This window comes from Carassius auratus, chromosome 44 (assembly GCF_003368295.1).
Source record: "Carassius auratus strain Wakin chromosome 44, ASM336829v1, whole genome shotgun sequence".
NCBI classification, from domain to species: Eukaryota; Metazoa; Chordata; class Actinopteri; order Cypriniformes; family Cyprinidae; genus Carassius; species Carassius auratus.
This window is the reverse complement of record NC_039286.1, coordinates 4661020-4683028: the sequence shown is the minus strand read 5'-3', so window position 1 is coordinate 4683028 and position 22009 is coordinate 4661020. Positions and strand designations below refer to the sequence as shown.

Below are 22009 nucleotides of genomic sequence, written 5' to 3'. Positions count from 1 at the left end.
GAAAAGTTCAAATAAACAACCTTTCACAATGTCAAGTCATTTCAGTTGTTGCCTCATGTGATATCTTTTTACATATCTGTTCTAGATGTCTCCAGAGAGATTGAACAGCTGGAGAGACTTCTAGACCAACTGTATGACTGATGCTCAACAAACAACAAGAAGCCCAAGAAAAACGGCACAAATCACGAAAGAAGCGTAACAACTGTGGAACAAGTGTAACACATTTTCAGTCAATTTTTACAGCAAACATTTTATATTAAGTGTGTTTATTTTTATGTGGTGGAAGATTCATTTTCATAAAATTTCTGAATTTTGGGTTTTATATTAGCTAGGGTTGCATGATACACAAACTGTATAGCCTGCTTATTTGTTGTTTTTTATTATAACCGTTTTATAGCGAAACATGAAAGTACATTAAAAACGTAGCTGTCTAATTTTCAAGAACCTTAATACATTTCTGTCAGGACCAAATGATTTAAGTTTGGAGTGGGGATATGGTTCTGTTCTGGGTAAAAACTCCCTGCCCATCCATGCAACTTCATGAATATGAGAGGAGAGAGCAGAACATCAAACAGAACATGATGTAGCATATATAATTAATGTTCTTAACGACATTTTAGTGTGACAACATTATTCAAGATAAAAGGAGTCTGATTCAGGAAACAAGGAATATCAGAAAACCAGTCTTGACTGTGACAAGAAGCGGGGCTGGGGATGGAGAGTGGGAAATTTGCTTCTGAGCAACTGATAAAGATCCTGAATGATACGGAATAGACCTAAAATGCCGTGGTAGGCATCATATTCCTATAGGTAAATGATAAGTATGTAAAGATTCCAATCGATTCAGATCCTAAACAAATCGCGATTAATTTAGGGGTAGGAGTATATATGTATGTGAATGTGTAGGAGTTTATATGTATAATTTGAATGTATGTCTTTAGAAAAGTTTAGATGGTATTTGTTATTTTCCTCTTGACTCTGTGTAATGCATATTAAAGTTCATAATTGCAGCGCTGCTTCGTTTACAGCAAAAACCAAAGAAACGCTTAAAGCGCCACCTGCTGGCAGAGAGTGACTCTGCGTCTCATTTTTTATGTATAGTTTAACAAAACTTCAGTCAAGCCTTTCTGTTTTTGCTTCAAAATTTCGAAATTAAACAATCTAAATTACATTAAAAACTGCTCATGTTACATGTATGCACAGCATCTTTGTTTGGGCCATGATTAAAATGCAGAAGTTACAGATCAAAACCTAATTTTTAATATAGATTTATTTTATTTGTGTTATTTATTTTATTTGAGGATAGCTTTAAAATTTCAATTAAGTCTTGTTATTTACATTTACATTCTATTTAAATTTTGTTAGTGAGCACATGGTTTATCCAGAGCGTCTTACAAATTAGGTATAGAAATCAAAACCAACAAAAGAGCAATAATATGCAAGAGCTATATTAGCATATTATTAGTCACAAATAAATTTACAGCATTTTGCCCAATCAATTATAAAAGGACACATTTAATTAATAATTTATCTTAAATATCATTTTGAGAGAAAAAAATCATGAATCAAATCATGAGTTCAGTAAATAATTACATTCCTAATAGATGATTGTTTTCCCGTTCAGTTTATATAGTGCATATTTATAGTTACACTGCAAAACATAACATAATATTATTAATATTAATAACATGACTATATCTGTAGTTAGTATTTATTAAACAGGAAAGGGAAATCCTGCCCATGCTAAGCCTTTAGCATTTATTTGATCAAAAATATCTATAAAAAATGTAATGTGTTAAATTTATTGTAATGTGGCTGTAAAGACTTATATCGTTTTGTTTTTTTAAACCAAAAAGTCCTGGAAAAGGATCAGGTTTAAAATAAATATTAGGCAGCAAACTGCTTGTCACGTTAATAATAAAACAACAAATGAGAATGATTTCTGAATGGTCATGTGACACTGAAAACTGGAGTAATGACATGTGCTTTGCATCGCAGAAATTTATTATATTTTAAAGTGTCGTAAAATAGAAATCCATTATCTTAAATTGTAATATTTCACGATATTAGTGTTTTTTCCCCTGTATTTTTTATTACACAAATCCAGACTTGATGAGCATAAGAAACTTCTTTCAAAAACATAAAAAAGTAGTAGTGTGTCCAAACTTTTGACTGGTACTCTATAAATAAATGTTTAATGAAATGTTGTAAAAATAAAAAGGTTAGGAATCATATTTGTTTCAAGTGCTTTTTATTCGGAGAGGGGGCTTCCAAATCTTGCACTGGTCCTGCACTTAGAAGATGTCTTTTTCAATCTGACTTACAAATGAAGAACATTACAAGCAATCCCACAATTACTGACCATTCCATCCATCACAATGCACGAGTCTGTTTTTACATCTAAAACAAAATCACTCTCAATGGAGCTGTGAACTAGTACTTGGATGTATATTCACCTTATTTTGCAACAGAGAAGTCAGCAGTTTCCTGTGAATGTGCAAAAATTATAGGTTAGGTATTATGAAAATTATGTACAACTTAAATTAACTGGAAGAGAAGCCTTGCACATGTTACAATGGCTGTGCCTTTCTATGTGTCAAGTAAATTTAAAGCACTCATTCATGTATGTAAATTCATTAGCATTGAGATAAATGCAAAGTAGTAAATCTTCTTGCTTTCTATCTAGTCATGGTCTGGTGTTGAAGCCAAAGTGATGAACGGAAACCATTTTATTATACATAAGTATAGTATTATACATATTATTGTGAGAGGCTTTTTTAAAACATTTTTGGAGAAAACAGGTTCAGTTGCTTACTAGTACTGGTGACAGTTATACTGTTAGAAATGGCATTATTAATACTTTAAAGGGTGAAAAATTAAGTAAGTGTAGTTTGCAAAACAATTTCCAATGCTGCTAGACCTTTTTGAGTCAATTCATCAATGCAAAAATTCATCAAGTGAAGCTCATTTACAGAATCGTTATAACACAAGCTTGATAAGGAATAAAAATATATACAGATGCAGTAGGAAATTGCGCACAGTTCTAAAGGCAGAGATCAAGCACAGTGATGATAATCTGTCAATAAACAGAAGTCAAAAGCAGCACAGATGATATTGACACCAACTGATCTGGGGTACACCCAGCATCTCACAGACTCGGACATCTTCAGATTGTGTCCCGTTTTCAGAATTCCATTAGTTTGTGGTTCTGGAGTCACTGGGACTGAGGCAGTGGACGTCGGAAGAGCAAGATATGCGGTTCTATAAAGAAAATAAAAATGAACATGTACATCAACAACAGCAGAGATGCCACCTCTTTGGGTTGAGATTTGACATCCTGCAAACACACACATACCGGGCTGATGGATCATATAATGTACCCATCCTTGACTCTGCTGAACTCCCAGATTTCTCCATTCTGTCTCTGACATCAGATGCGTCTTAGGAACTTTTTTAGCAATGTCCTTAGGGAGCATGACATGCCTGAAAATGAACAGAAAACAAAAAAAAACTCTCTGTCATGTATTTTGTATGTCTATGTTTCCGCTACCATACATAACAATCTCATTATAAACATCTGTAGATGACGTAATTTTAACAGCTCAGAAAATACACTAAAGTATCATGTTTCTACTTTTTCTAAACTTAAGAAAACTGAACGTGAACTATATTAAAACATGGCTTCTTTTTTTTTTGATACAACATAATACTGAGTAACGTAATATTATTGTTATTTGTACATGTAGCACTGCGGTCTCAGGGACTCCAAACGATAAAAACTGTAAACATTCATTGTAAACTGTACAGATGGGTTGAGTATTTGCCTAACGTTACCTGTACTCGAATTTGTCGTCGTCATATTTGTCTGAGTAATAAATCTGCTTGTGGGACATAGCGTGTTGTTGTTTCTGGATGGAAAAACATGAAATAACTGATATGTCACATATATTTGTTCAAATAGTCTGTGTAAAGTAAAGTCATTATTGTTATTTGTTCAAACGTAAATAAACTAACGTTACAGTGGTAAATATCAGATTTAATTCTCAATAAATGCAGATGGATTGTATTAATACAGGTTTCAGATTGTTCCCTTGCTAACGTTAACGTACGTTAGCCACTCTAGCTAACGAGCAATCAAGGAAATTCAACTTTTATTCTAGATTAGTACAATCATGCATGATACTTACTGTTTCTTCTTTCTTGTAAATGTAATAATTGTGGCGATTATTTCATCAAATAGTACTTTTGTTTCAGTGTAAAACACTATTTTTTCCCGAATGCAATTTGCAAAAACAACAACTGTTTACGTTTTTTTAGCGCTTGAACCATAGACAGGCTTAAACTTCCCTCTCAGCGAGTAAGAAAGCCCGCCCATAAACATTCGAATCTTCACAAGTGCTTTCTGATTGGAGAATATGTGATGACGTCACCAAAACGTCGTACTATTACGTTTCGCAAATAAAAGTCCCCATGGACACTTCATGTTTTCTTTTCTGTGTTTTCCTTTTAGACTTTCCTTTTATGCTTTTTTTAGGAAAGTTTTTGATTCATTATTATGATTGATTACACTTATGTTCATTATATGTTAATGGCGTTCAATTCAAAGAGCATTGTTCATCCACTGGTGGTGGATGAGGAGATACCCCTTGGCAATGTAAAGCGCTTTGAGTGATATATAAATGTAAGGAATTATAATTATAATAATAATAATTATTATTATTATTATTATTATTATTATTATTATTACGTTAAAACCTGTAGGATTAAAAGGCGAACAATTCCATTTTATTGTGCGACCCAAAGCAAGGTTCAGTGAGCTGATTCTGAATGAAAGGCTTAACCCTTTATCTTTTCGTATACCCTAAATTTAGATTTATTTTAGATATGGTATTGGATTACATTTACTTTTTCTTTTGCATAGTTGTAATAACGAAAAACGAATTAAAATAAATGTAAAATTTAAATTTACATTTAAAATGTCCTGAGATTGTCAATAACAACTATTGTCTTATTATATGGCAATTTATTTTGAGATATTTCTCATCTTAAAATAACAAGAAACTGGTGATATACAATATAGATTTATATTTTGTTCTAAAAGAACTTATATCTGTCTATCTATGCAGGAGCCCACAGATTCGAAGTTTGGCAGTGATGTATTATAGTGGATGTTTAACTTTCATATTGGTACCCAATCTATTGATTTTATTATTGATTTATCTTAGTTGTCTGTATTTTTGTGGATGATTTATGAAATGGCAGCTGTGCAGAATTTTTTTGCAATACATATACGATATTAAAACAAACAATATTCTGTACTTTGGGGGATGTAATAAATCCGCAATCCTTCTAATCAAGGCCTAAACCAAATCAACCTAAAGACAGTGAAACATGAGATCCTGGAAGGACGTAAATAAACAACAATGGTGCATCCATAATATACAATGACATTGGTCATGTTTTTTTTCTTGGGTTTAAAATATAATGATAAAATATCATCAGACCTATGCATGTAAACGTAACAATATAACCAAGGAAGACGGAAAATAATTTTCCTGTCCATTATTATTATCGTTATCTGCCAAGACCTGGCCGTTCTCGACCGATGACGGGAAGTTAAGGCGCTTCATCTGGAGCAAGGATAGTCGGGAATCTAAAAAAATAAAATAAAATAATAATAAGCAGGTAAACAAAATAACTCCCCGTGCATGCATACACACAATCTGTAAAATAATACACACGTACATAAAGTGCATGATCAAAAAGGCATAATGTGGCATCCACGTGAGGTTATTTATAAACAGTTGAAACACTTAAATGTTGCCGTTCACATGCAGTGGCCTGCACTTAAATGACCCTCGCGACGGGCAGCACTGACCCCGCCGTCATCACAGAACAAAACCAAAAATACACCTCGCATATATGCTTATCAACAAACCAGCTGTTTCTTTATCAGTCTAGCAATACTAAAGCAACATCTAAGGCACAACATGTGACAGAAGCCCTTTAACCGTGCGATTAGCGATTCAGTTTCGGTCCTCATTTGTGGTTAACGTTATCCAGGTCAGCTGCAGGTTTTAGCCATTATTAGACCATTGTATTTGTCATATATATATATATATATATATATATATATATATATATATATATATATATATATATATATATATATATATATATATATATGATCTCTGTAGCATGTGTCCAGTTGTTACTGTATCAATATATTTATTTATTTGGCGATTGTGTATTCATGCAGTGTCTTATTTCATATTAGAGGGCTTGTTTGTATTCTCGTGTTGATATCATAGCAGCTTCAGCGTGCTAAGCAGGCTCTGTTACCTTTAAATTATCCGTTGTTAGGCAGAAATTGAATGCTGGATCATAATGTTACGTTATATATGTTAAAATGATTGCTTTTTCATATTGGCGTTCAGTCACCAATGCTAAGTTGATACAGAGACATTACGTGGTTGTTTGGTTAGCCAAAGCTAACAAAAGCCGTTCGTTATAATTTGGTGTTGTGTTATACATCTGCGTATATGTTTTGTTGCTAAAAGAAAGAGAAATGACATGATACAGGCGGCTAAAATCATTTTCAGTTTCACCTAACGTTAGGTACCTTAGCACGAAGCAGCTTTTTTATGGTTAAAAACTGATAGCTAGAGTACTTGAGTTGTTAATAAACTGTGCTTGTGAAACTAAATAAAAATACATAATACATTACTTCCTGCATAAAAAATTCAATTAAATCACACCATGATTTGTAAAGACAATATTTAAGGATATTATCAATCACTAAATGGGACGAGCCCTTCCATGTGTCCTGTCTCATTTTCATTTTTAAATAGAAAATAAAATAAACTTGAAAGGGATTGTTTACCCAAAGTAGATAGATAGTTCACATCATTTACTCTCTCTCATGTTGTTCCAAACTTGTATTTAAAAAAAAGAAGATATTTTGAAGGATGCTGGTAAACAAACTGTTTTGGTGACCATTGACTTACATTATATGAACAAAAAACACAGAGATTTCATAAAATATCTTTTTTTGTCATACAGGTTTGGAAAAACATGAGGGTAAGTACATCATTTTGGGTGAAATATCCCTTAATTTGCAATTGTTATTACATACTTTCTTCTTACATGTTACTTGTATGTATTCTAGGATTGAGTCCACTGACCTGTCATGGGGGACATGAAAACCCCCGACTTTGATGACTTGTTGGCAGCGTTTGACATTCCTGACATTGATGCCAAAGAGGCTATCCAGTCTGCCCCGGATGAGGTGGAGGGGCATCAAGGAGCAGGCGGAGGATCGCTCATAAAGCCTGGTGATGCTTCAGTTGGTGGAAGTTCAGCCTTAAGATCGCCCAGCCCATCCACGGATTCTCAGAGCGACCAATCTATTGTGAGCGTGATTGTGAAGAACTGTGTTCACCCTGAACCCTTTGATGGTGGCGACAGCTCGGTACCAGATCCACTAAACCATAATGGATTTGTGTCGGCCAGTGGGTCAGTGCATATGTCTCAGTCCCGGTCCCAGAATGGGCAGCAGTGGCCCATATGCAGCTCAAAGGCGATTCCAGAGACTGCAGGAGCACTTGGATCTTCCAGCACTTCCAAACAGGGCAGCAACATCTTCAATAAACTGAAACCCTTGATGGCACAAGGTTCTGGAGACTCTGTTGGAAGGGCCAGGAAAATGCAGCTTCTGCAACAGCAACATATGCAGCAGGAGATTACCCTAGAAGGTGCGGACAAGGCAAAAGCCCCTGCGATTCCTAGTGGGACAAGTGGAGCAGCATCTCCTTTCTTTCCCCCACCTAAACAACTTCTTTCCACTCCCTCCACAGCGTCATCGTCCTCACCCTCATCATCCTCTCCCTCAGTTGGTTCCCGTGTTTCTGGGGCCGTGGCATCATCTCCGCTTGCTACATCTCTAACGGAGCCGTTTAACGGATCACCTCGTCTTCATTCGTCAGCTTTCAGACGTGTAGATTCAGATGAGGAGGATTCAGATCCTGATTCCAGAGGATCTCTAGTCATCCACGAGAGTCCGGATTCTCCCACACCTCCGAAACTATCACGTCGATTGAGGTCACCTCCAGAAATTTCACAGTCCCCTTCTCTCCCTCCTTCGACGTCCATATCGCCCAGCACTTACCCCAGACCAGATGACATTCCCTTGGCATCACCAGCTTCACCTCAAGCTCAACAGAACTGGCTTTCCGCACCAGTTCAAACAGGAACTGGAAAGAGTTTACCCCAAGAAGAGCGAAACCCAGAGCATGTGATAGAAGAACGAGACTCACCGGAGAGCCCTGAGCCTGAGATCCCCAAGTCCTCCATGCCAACATCTGCAGTTACCAAAAGATCATGCAGCCCAGCGGTTGCCTCTTCATCACCATCAGCTGCCCTTCGAGAACCTAAGGAGGAAGAAGAGGAGATGGAGGTAGACAAAGGTTTAGCCGAGAATGGACAAAATGCGGCTAATACAGATGGTATGGAAGACAGGAAAAAGGATGGAGAGAAAATAGAGGTAGATGCTGCGCAATCCCTTCCAGCAGACGCCGGATCACTGAGCAGTGGTGGCAAAGCTGTATCTGGTGGAAATGCTCCCTCCAGACCTCTTAAAGTCCGTATCAAGACCATTAAGACATCTACAGGAGGCATCACACGCACGGTTACCCGAGTAGCAGGTAAAGGAGGCACTGCCAGGACAGACAAAGATGCAAGTAAAGCCCAAACGGGAATTCGAGTTGGTCTTGCGAAAGGCACCAAAAAAATTGAAGCTCAAGTAGTAAAATGCTCAACACTACCAGTATCCACTCTCGAAGCCAGTAGTGCCATGCTAGCAGCAGCCAGCAAGGTCCAAAACAAAATGGCCATGCAATCCGATAAAATGAAAGTCTCCGCCACGGCGGTGAGCATCACAAAAGCCACCACTTTACCAGTCGCGCCAGCCGTTGGTGGCATAAGTGTGCGCCCTACAGTCAGTAAAACGGCCAATGGAGGTACAGTGCCGTGTAAACCAGCGTCTATTGTCAACAGCACTGGTGCTGTTATTTCCCGTAGCCAGTCAAGCCTTGTTGAGGCATTCAACAAGATTCTGAACAGCAAGAACCTGCTGCCCAGCTACCGTCCAGATCTCTCGACCCCGCCACCCTCCCAATGGGGTCTTCCTATGCCTGCTACTGGCTACCGCTGCTTGGAGTGCGGAGATGCTTTTGCTTTGGAGCGTAGCCTGGCACGACACTATGACCGGCGCTCTTTGAGAATAGAGGTGACTTGTAATCACTGCGCGAAGCGGCTGGCTTTCTTCAACAAATGCAGCCTGCTGTTACATGCTCGGGAGCACAAGGAACGAGGCCTGGTCATGCAGTGCTCGCATTTGGTTATGAGACCAGTTACAGTGGAGCAGATGATTGGCCAGCAAGACACTACTCCCATTGGTAGGTTTTGCAAAATGCTGTCTTTGTGTCAATTTGAATATGACTGTTTCTGCTTAATATTTAGGAATAAGTTCAAAGATTTTTAATCAGCTGTATAGTTACAGTATATGTCAATGAACAATACATACTCTTTCGGCAGTATTACCTGCACCCAGACATCCCAGTTTATTTATTGAAAAAAATCGGTGCTACATGACCAAACAGAGAAGAAGAGCTGTGGCATTCTCTGTTGCAAGAGAACCCCGTAACTCCTTTTCTGTTTTCTGTAGTCACGTGGCACCAATTTCAATTATTTTCGCCTTTATTCATAGACAGTCTTTCTTTATTAAATGCCCATCTTGCCAGTGGTGAATTAACTGCCCTTTTAAAATTTCTCATTCCTCTAGGTATGCTTTCTCCATCTCTGTCCTCTCCATCTCTGTCATCCTCCACAACCCCGACAGGGACGACTCCTGTACAGTCCACTTCCAGTCCACTGAAGGACTCCCCTTCTCCAGGCACGGTTTCAAGCCAGCCCAGCCCTGCTCGCCGTGGTCCCCAGAGTCCCCAGGCCCTGATGCCGCTGCCCTGCAAGAAAGGCGAAGCCCTGCAATACCACAACTTCAAGTGTCCTGAATGTCAAACCCAGTTTTCAAGCAAGACTGAATTAGTGACTCATTTCCAGCAAATTAGAGCTACTCCTAATTCAGTAAGTTTCAACATTATAAATGTGTTGAAATAAATGCATTGATTTTATTCCGTTGGTCCATTAGATCAGTATTTCAGATTTTTTTATTTGTTTTAATGCCCTGCCAGCAATTTTACTAACCATACCATTTATAGGGCCATATGAATTCCGTGATGCAGAAAATGCAGACGGAATCGTGGAATCCAGTCATAAAATCGGAATTTACAGTTTAAACATGCCAAAACACAGAATTAGGTAATAATAAAACAAATGGTGAAGAAAAAATAAAACATTTCATAGGGCCCTAAACATTTTCTTTAAACTTTTAATAAATTGTGAAAATGTATAAGTGTTATGATTTAAATTAATTAGACATGCTTTTTGATTAATACAAAAAATGTAAAACGGAAATTGGGAAAAAATTCAATGGGTTTCATAGGGCCCTACATTTACTTTTATTCATTTATGTATTATTTAAAACATGTAATTAATCTGTGTTTTCCAATTATTTTAATTTGCAATAATTGCTAGAAATTAACTTTAAAATGACTAAATAGAAGATTCATGCACAGACTTTTGTTTAATGCTAATTAGACAATTGTTGAATAAGAACATTTTTGCATGGAATGCGGTTTTTATTGAAAATTTCACAAACATTTAACACATTCATTCTGCTGTTTCTTAAATGATGCCCAGCATCTGTAATGTTTAGAATAATGTGTAAGTAAAAAAAAAAAAACTTGCTTTACTAACTCCTTTATGTTGTTCTTCCTGTCTTTCTCTTTCAGACTTGTATGCTTTGCTCTCCCCCCATGATGCTGCCTAACTGGTGCAGTGTTTCAGCCCATCAGCGGATCCATAAGCACCGCGCACCCCATGTGTGTCCAGAGTGTGGTGGCACTGCTCGTCAGGCCACGTTTCAAACCCATCTGGAAGAGTCTTGCCTGCACTTTGCCAGACGGATTGGCTACAGGTTCTTAGCCTTTAATATCCTATCCGTGTTATGTGATATCACAGACAGTTTTGCTGCTTTGCAGCTGTATTTTATAGGGTATCTACTAGATTTCCTGCAAGGAAAAAAAGAAAAATGCTTAGTTATATGTGCCCATGCTCAAATTTGCATTCTTTATTCCAGGTGCTCCATTTGTCAGGTTGTGTTTGGCGGTTTGAACTCCATAAAGTCCCACATACAAACAGCTCACTGTGAAGTATTTCACAAGTGCCCCAACTGCCCGATGGCCTTCAAATCTGCCCAGAGCACCCAGGGGCACATCACTTCCCAGCATCCTGCCCTCACAGCTGCACAGGCTAAGTAGGTTGACCCATCACACACAGCTTTTTGTTATTAGTGCCTAATACTTTAACGCTGAATTTTCTTATATTATTTCTCCAGGATGATCTACAAGTGTGTCATGTGTGACACAGTGTTCACCCAGAAACCTTTGCTGTACATGCATTTTGACACTCACCTGGCCAAACAGAAGGTGCATGTCTTCAAATGTCCAGACTGCACTAAACTTTATGCCCAGAAAGGATCCATGATGGAACACATCAAGGTAAACGCCTTATTAATAACAATAACAAAAGTACATTAGATAATATAAGCAACATCAATAATAATAATAACAACTATTATTCTTGTTATATAGTGTATGCTATATATGCATTTGAGAATATTAAGTTTTAAATTAATTATTATTTTGCCTTTTGTGTTACCCATTCTTTTCTCTTCCCCTAAAGAATGTGGTGTCAGCAAAGGCATACATAAAAATTCTTGGTCTGGCATTTACAAAGTGATTTCTGTGTATCACCTTGTCTAAAGCTCATACCAAGTACAACAGCCACCACAGTGTGAATTGTCACATTTTCTTGTCAGTCACACTCATGCTTTTAACCTCAGAGCTGTCTCTCAATATTTCCCATTAGACCGCTCACAGAGGCTTGTCCGTCAAAGCAGAGACTCCTCCCACCACCTCATCTCCGGTCTCAGCTCCCGCCAGCAACTCCGCCTCTAAACCTAAACCCACTGAAAACAATTCAGAGGACTTGAGCCAGGAACAGGGGGAGGAGGATGAGGAGGGGGAAGAGGAAGAGGGGGAGTATGAAGGGGAAGAGAGAGATGAGGGAGAAGAGGAGGAGAATGAGGAGGAAGATCAGACGGACTCTCCAGAAAATGGCAGCATGGAGTGGAGGTGCAAGGAGTGCAAGAAACGCTATGCTGAGAGAGAAGACTACATCGACCACATGAAGAATGACCATGGCACGGTTGGTACTCTTAAAAACATTCACAAATCCAATTTTTTTTTACATTTGTGATATGCCTTTTTTGCTTTGTTTGTTTTTTTCTCTAGGTAATGAAGAAGTTCCCCTGCAGATTGTGTGAACGTTCCTTCAGTTCAGCCAACAGCCTTCGTCGCCATGTCCGAATAATACATGAGGGTGTCAAGAGAGTCTTCCGCTGCCCGTGAGTCAAACACAACCACAAGTTTACAGGTGCTGGTCATATAATTAGAATATCATCAAAAATTGATTTATTTCACTAATTCCATTCAAAAAGTCAAACTTGTATACTATATTCATTCCTTACACACAGACTGATATATTTCAAATATTTATTTCTTTTCATTTTGATTATAACTGACAACTCCTTGCACAAGGAGGGAACGACACAAAAGGTCATTGCAAAAGAGGCTTGCTGTTCACAGAGCTCTATGTCCAAGCACATTAATAGAGAGGCGAAGGGAAGGAAAAGATGTGGTAGAAAAAAGCGTACAAGCAATAGGGATAACCGCACCCTGGAGAGGATTGTGAAACAAAACCCATTAAAAAATGTGGGGGAGATTCACAAAGAGTGGACTGCAGCTGGAGTCAGTGCTTCAAGAACCACTACACACAGACGTATGTGAGACATGGGTTTCAGCTGTTGATTCCTTGTGTCAAGCCACTCTTGAACAACAGACAGCGTCAGAAGCATCTCACCTGGTCTAAAGACAAAAAGGACTGGACTGCTGCTGAGTGGTCCAAAGTTATGTTCTTTGATAAAAAGTAAATTATCAGGGTCTCAGAGTCTGGAGGAAGAGAGGAGAGGCACACAATCCACGTTGCTTGAGGACCAGTGTAAAGTTTCCACAGTCAGTGATGGTTTTGGGTGCCATGTCATCTGCTGGTGTTGGTCCACTGTGTTTTCTGAGGTCTAAGGTCAACACAGCTGTACCAGGAAGCTTTAGAGCACTTCATGCTTCCTGCTGCTGACCAACTTGATGGAGATGCAGATTTCATTTTCCAACAGGACTTGGCACCTGCACACAGTGCCAAAGCTACCAGTACTAAAATCTATGGGGTGTTGTGTAGAAGGAGATGTGATTTGCCAGACCCAACAATGGGGAAGAGCTGAAGGCCACAATCAGAGCGACCTGGGCTCTCATAACACCTGAGCAATGCCACAGATCGACTCCATGCCCCAACTAAGAATTGAGTGCTGTACATGCTCATACTTTTCATGTTCATACTTTTCATTTGGCCAAGATTTCTAAAAATCCTTTCTTTGTATTGGTCTTAAGTTATATTCTAATTTCTGAGATACTTAATTTGGGATTTTCCTTAGTTTCAGTTATAATCATCAAAATTAAAAAAATAAACATTTGAAATATATCAGTCTGTGTGTAATGAATGAATATAATATACAAGTTTCACTTTTTGAATGGAATTAGTGAAATAAATTACATTTTTGATGATATTATATGACCAGCACCTGTATTTGATTCTTTCTTTTCCTCCCTAAAAAGGAGTCTTTATTTGTTTGCCCTTCTAATTCTGCATATGTTGCTTTCCTCAGGCACTGTTCAGAGGGCAAGCGTACGTTCAGTAGTCGTCTGATTTTGGAGAAGCACATTCGGGTCAGACATGGCATCAGAATACGACAAACATCAGACAGACCGGTCAGTATGAGCACTCCACCTCTTCAGAGTTCAAAGACATTTGATTATCTAAATATTAATTTAAATTTTCTTTCCCAGAATGCTCCAAACACCAGAAAGCGTTCGCTTCCGGCTGACGGGGCAGGCAGCTCGTCTGAGCTTGACAACGAGAGCGGAGATCCACCAGTAGGGGGCGCCACTGATACTGATGACATCACAGGAGAGGACCCCAAAAGAACTCGAGTGTCTGAGAACTGCCCGCTGGAGCAGGAGGAAGACGACGGCACATTCCGCTGCACACCCTGTGGCTTCACCACACAGGATTGGGAAGAGTTCCAGCACCACATTCCCGTCCACTGTGACACGGAGAATGCACCTCAGCAGTGCCTGCAGTGCGGCGCCTGCTTCGCCTCGGCTGGCTCCCTCAGCCGACACAAATTCATCACACACCGTTTACGCCAAGGTCAGCATGACAATCGCGGTGGAAACGCATCACCTAGCACGTCGCCGCAGGACGGCTCTCCATCCTCACCTAAAGCGGGCGAGGAAGGGGAGGGGGGGGTGGTCAGCTGCAGGGTGTGTGGCCGGCGCTTCGACAAGGCTTCGGACCTTAACACTCACTTCCGCACACATGGCATGGCCTTCATCACAGCACACAGGACCGACAAGCCCTTGTAGAAGTGAGACAGGACAAAATAAGGACAAAACGTTACAAAATGGGTCACAGCTTTGGACGGTCCAAGACGAGTTTAAAATTAATACATATAACTTGGAAAATTGAACCTGTTGTTATGATTGTAACGTGATCTGTCTTCCAAAATGCAAAGGTAATAAAGTTATTTCCCTTTTCTCCCTGCTTGCAACATTCACAGTCTTTTTTGATTTACACAAGGTCAAATTGTATGTGCTCGAAAACTAATTTACATTGAGCCGTTTTGTGCGTCAATCCAAAAAAAGCATGAAAGCAAAAAGGGTGCTAGTGAAGGCTTTTTTTTAAATAAAGGAAAACACTGACTTTTAAATGTAACAATATTGTACAGACATTGTGGTACTGATATTTATTTATATTAAAGCATTCATCAGTCTTTTGATAATCATTGAACTTTAAGTGAGGTGAAAAAGTTTCATTTGTGCAGGGAGAAATAGAGCAGATGTTTATGAGGTCAAAGATGTACTGTAAAGTTTAAATAGTCAAAAAAGGTCAATATAAGTTAACATGGATGCATTTCATTCACAGGTACACTTCAGCACATTTGAAATGTCTGTAAATGCAGTACATCAGTTTGATATGGTTGTTGCGTTTGGAAATGTGAAGAAATTCAGTCTTTGTAAATTTTGTTTTCTCCTTAGCTTAAAGTCGATATTGAAATACTACAAATGAAAGTTTGGGTTCGGAGCCTGGTGTAATTATATGACTTCATCTGAATCGGAAATTGGCATTGAGTTTGAAGGAATGCTTGTCTGTTTTATGACAAATTATGTACAAATATGAATGTTGTTTGTGTGTTTTTTTTCTTTGATAAGAGTCTTTTCTATCAGAAAGTTCTGTGCTTGTCAAACACCACGTTTCTTCAAAGTAATATTGTGATAGTGTGAATCATCTGTGTGAGTGGGACTTCCTGTTCCTCCAGTAATATATGTATATGTCTATAGACAGCCATCTTATTCTGTGAGACTTGCCTGTTTCACTGCCGTACATCTGTGTTAGTTCTCTTGCCCTTCTTTATAAATAAAACAGTAAATTGGTACGGTACAGATCATGGTGTCAATAATTATTCATATCCCAGTGCATGCTGGGAACACAAACACTGGTGTAATGCAGTTGCATTATGCAAATATCATTGAATCCAGTGGAATTACTAATGGAAATACTCCTAAAACTCATAAGAGGTGAAAATCCAGTCAGACACTTTACAAAACTTGTTTTAATGATATATTTGATCATTAATAACCCTTTTTTTTTTTTAATCCAAGTTAACAAGATGTAGAAGATCACCATGGAACAGAATTCCTAATTGTTTGTATAAAAACTATTTTGTTACACATCCACAAATGAATTACCTTTTTGTTCTTTATATTGACAATGCTAAACATTTACTTTATACATCTACACTGAAATAAAAATGGTGTAGAAACAATTTTCACTCAGAAATTTTAAGTAAATCTCACAAATAATTACAATGAATTGTGAAATCTTGAAGTAAAAAAATGGAAAGATTTGCTACAGAAAATATTTAATGGGCAGAAAGAAGTATATTTGACTTCAGTTAATGGCACACATTTCCAAATTACAAATAGTTATGAAGACTTACTAACAAAATATAGACTCAATCTGCTCTTGATTCGGCATCCATAATCTCTTTCCTCTGTTGTTTGTTTGTTTTGTTCTTTTACAATGGAAGTAAATGGACTCCAGATGACTCTAAGTGCTTCATAGAGAAGGTCTGTGATGAAAAGACCCAGTCAGAATGGACAGTCTTCCAAAATAAACTAGCTAACATTTAAACTTAGCTAATTACCACACTTCACGAAAGGACAATTACATGTAGTAAATTGCCCTAAAGTGTAATAAAACGAGAAGTATTCATTTTAAAACAAAAGCTTAATGAACTAATTCATACAAAATACCTTCAATATTTTCAACAATATGTGTGTGTGTGTATATATATATATATATATATATATATATACACACACACACACACACACACACACACTGGCCACTTTATTAGGTACACCTTACTAGTACCGGGTTGGACCCCCGTTTGCCTTCAGAACTGCTGTTAATTCTTCATGGCAAAGATTCAACAAGGTGTTGGAAACATTGCTCAGTGATTTTGGTCCATATTGACATGAAAGCATCACGCAGTAGCTGCAGATTTGTCGGCTGCACATCCATGAAGGAATCTCTTGTTCCATCACATCCCAGAGCTGCTCTATTGGACTGAGATCTGGTGACTGTGGAGACCATTTGAGTAAAGTGAACTCATTGTCATGTTCAAGAAACCAGTCTGAGATCATTTGAGCTTTGTGACATGGTGCATTATCCTGTTGGAAGTAATCATCAGAAGATGGGAACACTGTAGTCATAAAGGGATGGACATGGTCAGAAACAATATTCAAGTAGGCTGTGGCGTTTGAACGATGCTTAATTGGCACTAAGGGGTCCAAAGTGTGCCAATAAAATATCCCCCACACAATTACACCACCACCACCAGCCTGAACCATAGAGACAAGGCAGGATGGAGCCATGCTTTCATGTCCTTTACGCCAAATTCTGACCCTGCCATCTGAATGTCTCAACAGAAATTGAGCAATGTTTTTCCAATCTTCTATCGTCCAATTTTGGTGAGCCTGTGTGAATTGTAGTCTCTGTTTCCTGTTCTCAGCTGACAGTAGCGACACTCGGTGTGGTCTTCTGCTGCTGTAGCTCATTTGCTTCAGGGTTCGACGTGTTGTGTGTTCAGAGATGGTATTCTGCATACCTTGTTTGTAAGGAGTGGTTAATTGAACTATTGTTGCCTTTCTATCATCTCTAACCAGTCTTCACATTCTCCTCTGACATCAACAAAGCATTTTCATCCACACAGTTGCCACTTTTCTCTTTTTTCGGACCATTCTCTGTAATCACTAGAGATGGCTGTGCATGAAAATACCATTAGATCAGCAGTTTGTTAAATACTCAGACCAACCTGTCTGGCACCAACAACCAAAGAGAGCAGTGTACTAGGTCTGGTGTTCACCTTTGACCTTGGTGTTCCTGTATGTGTTAATATTCTATAAGGAAATACGAAATTAGTGAATACTAAATTATTTTCTGTTTTCACTGTTAATTCACTTTAAACTGTTAAAATTTAAGCGGTTGTTTACTAAACGTGTTAGCTTACATTGTCAGCACTGTCAGTCAACAAGAACAGAGACGAAAACTTGTGACAGGCAAGTCTCTAGATGTGGCAGAACTGGGTCGGCCTGTTGTGAGACAAGACTGACAGATTTCAAACGAACACTAAACGTGTTGCTAAACGTGAAATCAGATCACATACATGGAACGTGATGAGCTGAACAACTTAGAGATTCAAATAAATAATGTATAAAAGACAAATAAAATGTCAGAAATATAAAATGAATGAAGATTAAAGAGGTTTATTCTGTTTTAGACTTACCAGGAGGATAAAATGCCCAAGGATAAAAAAAAAAAATAAAAAAAAACGAATTCAGTGTCCTTTTCATGGTGTGCATCCTGAGACAAAACATGGGTGCCGACATATTTTAAGATCAATCAGTGCAAGTTTATTTTAGTTGAAACAGCTCAGACTTAAATTTTAGTCTGGGACTAAGCCTTTTATGCGAAACCGGGGGAAAGGGAAATCCAGACTGATTAGTTATGCTTGGCTTTGTTCAGTTCACATTTTATAAGAAAAGCATTGCATTTTTAGGATTTTGACACACCGTAAAAACAGAGCTGAACGAACTGTTCGTCACTTTTAAACTGACCTGCTCTCAAAACAAAGCATCTGCTTGTGCACCTAGATGTTACTTAAAACAGTAATTAATAACAAAAGAAAAATAAACAATGCAGATCTTATTCTTTTCTTTATATTGCACAGTGATAACACCATTGAAAATACAACTTATAAATATATTAAACTCTGGTTTATTATCGGCAGTATCATCTGCAAATCCAATCTGCTCTTCTTTACCAACAAACTAAAATTGTGGCAGTCCTTTTCAAAATATCGTGGCATCATCAACTAACCCAAGGTCTGAGATGTTCATATAATTCTTAAACTATTCTTAATCCAATTTTATTGAAAAGTGAAAGAGTAGGCAACTTTATTAGGGTCATTTTGTCGCTGCAAATAATAGTTCTTCACTCATATCATCCAGACTAGATCTCCACAATCAGACCGAACAGTGTATAATCAACTCATTATTATTGTAGCTTGTATTTGGTGGGTTTTCTGGGAAAGGATGAAAAGAGATCATCCGTAGGGTTGTGTCCAGAGCTTCTTCAGCCTCTGAAGAACTTCGAAAACACTGAGAAATCATCCTGCATGTCAGCAGAGGGGTTCAACCCACCTGAAAGATGCAGAAAACTGATTTCTGGATGATTATTCAGAAAAAGATAGAGCAAAGCACTGCAGAAGCTTGAGGAATATTTGGAAAAACAGTGATATTTTATAATGTAAAATCTAAAAGAGGATGTTTTTTATTTTATTTTAATAATCTCTTTGTCTTTTACCTTTGGGACCATACATAACATAGGACAGGACACCACTAACCTGGCATGAGAGGACCAGACTGATTTTGCGGCCCGTCTTGGACACTTGGACCAGAGATGGTCACTGAAGTCTCTTCATTACCTTCACCATCTCTGACTGTTCGCCTTTCTTCTACAGTCTGCACACACACACACACATTCAATCTGTATTTTTGTAATTCAAATCAGGTATTTACCAGGCTTGTTAGGCAACATCTGAAAGCAAGATGTGTGGTATATTTTGAAGCCTTGCTCTATAATATTACTATATTTTTGATCAGAATAACATGAGAACAACATAACACAGGATCACTCACTCCATCTGGTCTGACCACCTTGGTAACGCTGACAGACTTAAAAGTTGACCTTATCTTAGGCTGTGAAGGCGCTGGAGTCAAGATCTGATCCAGACCACCTGAAGACACCTGCGAGTCCAGATCTGAGTGGAACCAGAAGACAAAAAAAGGCCTGGATGAGTTATACACAATGTCTCAACTGGATATCAGGCAAGAAATTCATATATTCACTGAAATGTCAGCACAAAAAAAATCATAGACAAAATAACCCATGCATTTATTTGCATTTTCTTTTTTAACTGAAATTTCATGCTGCACTGATCCATCATTCTTTTATTTGGAGTTGATTTCCAAATGCCTGGATATCAAATGATTCATTAAGATAAGGAATTACAAAAAAACATTTGACCAACAATGTAATTTGAGAACTGTGTACAGTCTGTACATACATTTAAATCATAGAAAAAAAAATGAGCAAAATGCATCACCTCCATCCTCTTTTCTCTCTCCCTCTTTCGGTCTTAATACCCCATCTTTCCATAAATCATGAAACTAAAAATAAAATAAAGACAATCGGGTGAGAAGCCAGCATGGCAAGACTCTAAAGCACAGAAGCGGTGAACTGGTTTACCTTTGAGAAGGGTTTCCACTGAGGAAAGTGGCTGCTGGGATCCTGTGGAGAAGAGGAGCCCCTGTCGTCTGGTGCCCCAGAGGGGGGAGGGAGGGGTGAACTGTCAGGAGACTTCAACATGAAATCTCTAATCGGGTTACTGCTTCCTGGCCGACCCCTGCCTTTCTCTGCACCCTCCTGAGGAGGCGGAGCTTCTACTGATGGAGCACCTGTTGGGAAAGAGTAGAGCATCTGATAGGCTTGCATCATCTAAATTAAGATAAAGAACAATCTTGGAAGTTGAAGAAATACTTTGAACAACTTAAATAAATAAATCATTGCAGCTTGTGGAACAGAGCAAACAAACCTACCGCTATGTCCAAAGCCATGACGCTCATCGAAGCGTCCAAGACCGGCGAAGATCTCCTCCATGTCCCTGAAGATCTGGCCGAACAGCTCTGGTTCCTCGAAGCGCATCCCACCAGGCCCAAAACTGAAACCAAATCTAAAGGCATCATCAAACGGGTCCCTACGGGGCCTGTTAAATTCACCGTGGTGAAATCCACTGTCATCGTCATCCTCGTCTTCATCATCTTCATGAATCATACCATCAAAGAGGGGGTCCCTGATCAAAACACATTCACATTAGCAAGCTGCTCAGAACTAAACAATGGTACTGTACTGTATTTATCAGAAAAATGATTGGGAAAATAAACCCACTTTAGACCAACATTTATTTTTAGAGCTAATATTAACAACAGGCTTCTAATAACAGGTTTATGAAAAACATAAATTCTAAACTTCAATTTCTTATTCTCCATTAATTCTATTTTTCACATTCTAGAATAATAATAATCAAAATATGAAGCCCACTGTTATGTATGCCCTGATGTGTCAAAGTAAATCTGAAAGAGAGTGTGCTACTCCATATGGCTTCACATATATAATAGTAATCTGTAAATGATTCTGGAGAATACAGCCACACCAATGAATCCATTATCAAATAATTTATAACTGTGTAATGACAATTTAAAATGATTTAAAATAACACAGTAACTCACTCTATAATGTTTATATGGTTATAAAAACACATTCAGCAAGCATTTACTTTCATTGACACTAATAGAGAAACCTTCACATGAAGAGATATATGTTTAACGCAATATAATAACCAGTGTAACTTACCTTCTTTTCAAACCCACAAGATCAACTTTTATATTAAAGTGTTATTTCGTCTAACAGCTACTGCTGTAAGAGGACATTTAAACTTTAAACTGTCAGACAGACTCACCTGCGGCCATCATCACGATAATGACCACCGGGAACCCCGAAAAACCCCCGAAACAGATCAAAAACACTCATTTAAGGACGCAGATTGCAGTGATCCTTCACCATAACAAACACAGTTGCGTCAGAGATCCTGCGCAGGAAGGACAGCGAGGAAACCTACGAGATCTTTCCACTTGCTTCCGGAATATCGGTTCAAAATAAAAGTCCGCCGTAATTGCGATCATTATCGACTAATAAAACGTCAAGATGAGGAAGACCGTTTTTAACTTGCATTTCAAAATCAATAGTTATAATCAATAACAATACTAGGCTATCATTAGTTGGAAAATAACAGCCATTATCATCAACATGAGAATTTTATGATGAAGGCTTTGCATTAGGTGTTGTAAAATGAATTGAATGCTGATATTTAAAAAAAGAAAGAAAACAGGTTTTAATAACCACAATTTGTATATTTACAAAATCATGGTTACACGATGTTATCATATTAGACCGTCTTCTAACTGAGGTCACG

General features: G+C 38.2%; 4 protein-coding genes and 1 non-coding gene across 18 annotated transcripts in view; 3 read left to right on the top strand and 2 right to left on the bottom strand.

The window, feature by feature from the left end:
- LOC113062213 (nuclear GTPase SLIP-GC-like) overlaps positions 1–1842 on the top strand; it is a 37442-nt gene extending 35600 nt beyond the window's left edge. For all 11 annotated transcript variants that reach the window (XM_026231895.1, XM_026231896.1, XM_026231894.1 and 8 more), the window contains one exon: positions 86–1842. In XM_026231895.1, the coding sequence (XP_026087680.1) occupies positions 86–141 (56 nt within the window). In that variant the 3' untranslated portion in view covers positions 142–1842. The remainder of the gene's footprint in view (positions 1–85) is intronic.
- Positions 1843–2234: 392 nt separating this feature from the next.
- Positions 2235–4378, bottom strand: LOC113062212 (cyclin-dependent kinases regulatory subunit 1). The gene is made up of 4 exons (XM_026231893.1): positions 4188–4378; positions 3835–3908; positions 3356–3483; positions 2235–3261 (listed from the first exon to the last, which is right to left on the bottom strand). Exons 2-4 carry the CDS (start codon positions 3891–3893, stop codon positions 3215–3217), a joined length of 234 nt encoding a protein of 77 aa, XP_026087678.1. The 5' UTR covers positions 3894–3908; positions 4188–4378; the 3' UTR covers positions 2235–3214.
- Positions 4379–5603: 1225 nt separating this feature from the next.
- LOC113062210 (zinc finger protein 687b-like) lies at positions 5604–15793 on the top strand. Of its 4 annotated transcripts, none has more exons than XM_026231887.1 (11): positions 5604–5685; positions 7063–7080; positions 7169–9455; positions 9842–10143; positions 10911–11095; positions 11258–11434; positions 11516–11678; positions 12049–12387; positions 12474–12586; positions 13958–14060; positions 14139–15793. In XM_026231887.1, the coding sequence occupies exons 3-11, from the start codon at positions 7190–7192 to the stop codon at positions 14715–14717; spliced, it is 4227 nt and encodes a 1408-aa protein (XP_026087672.1). In that variant the 5' UTR covers positions 5604–5685; positions 7063–7080; positions 7169–7189; the 3' UTR covers positions 14718–15793. The 4 variants fall into 4 exon arrangements, with proteins under 4 accessions (XP_026087672.1, XP_026087673.1, XP_026087674.1 ...); XM_026231890.1 differs by lacking the exon at positions 5604–5685 and adding an exon at positions 5994–6063; XM_026231888.1 differs by lacking the exon at positions 7063–7080.
- On the top strand, positions 11824–11962 carry LOC113062661 (small nucleolar RNA SNORA13). The gene has a single exon (XR_003278572.1). It is a non-coding gene; the product is annotated as a small nucleolar RNA SNORA13 (small nucleolar RNA).
- A 2513-nt stretch (positions 15794–18306) lies between the features above and the next one.
- Positions 18307–21653, bottom strand: hax1 (HCLS1 associated protein X-1). Its single transcript, XM_026231892.1, has 7 exons — positions 21497–21653; positions 20577–20830; positions 20227–20435; positions 20084–20147; positions 19617–19738; positions 19322–19439; positions 18307–19118 (listed from the first exon to the last, which is right to left on the bottom strand). The coding sequence occupies exons 1-7, from the start codon at positions 21565–21567 to the stop codon at positions 19051–19053; spliced, it is 906 nt and encodes a 301-aa protein (XP_026087677.1). The 5' UTR covers positions 21568–21653; the 3' UTR covers positions 18307–19050.
- Between the last annotated feature and the right edge of the window lie 356 nt (positions 21654–22009).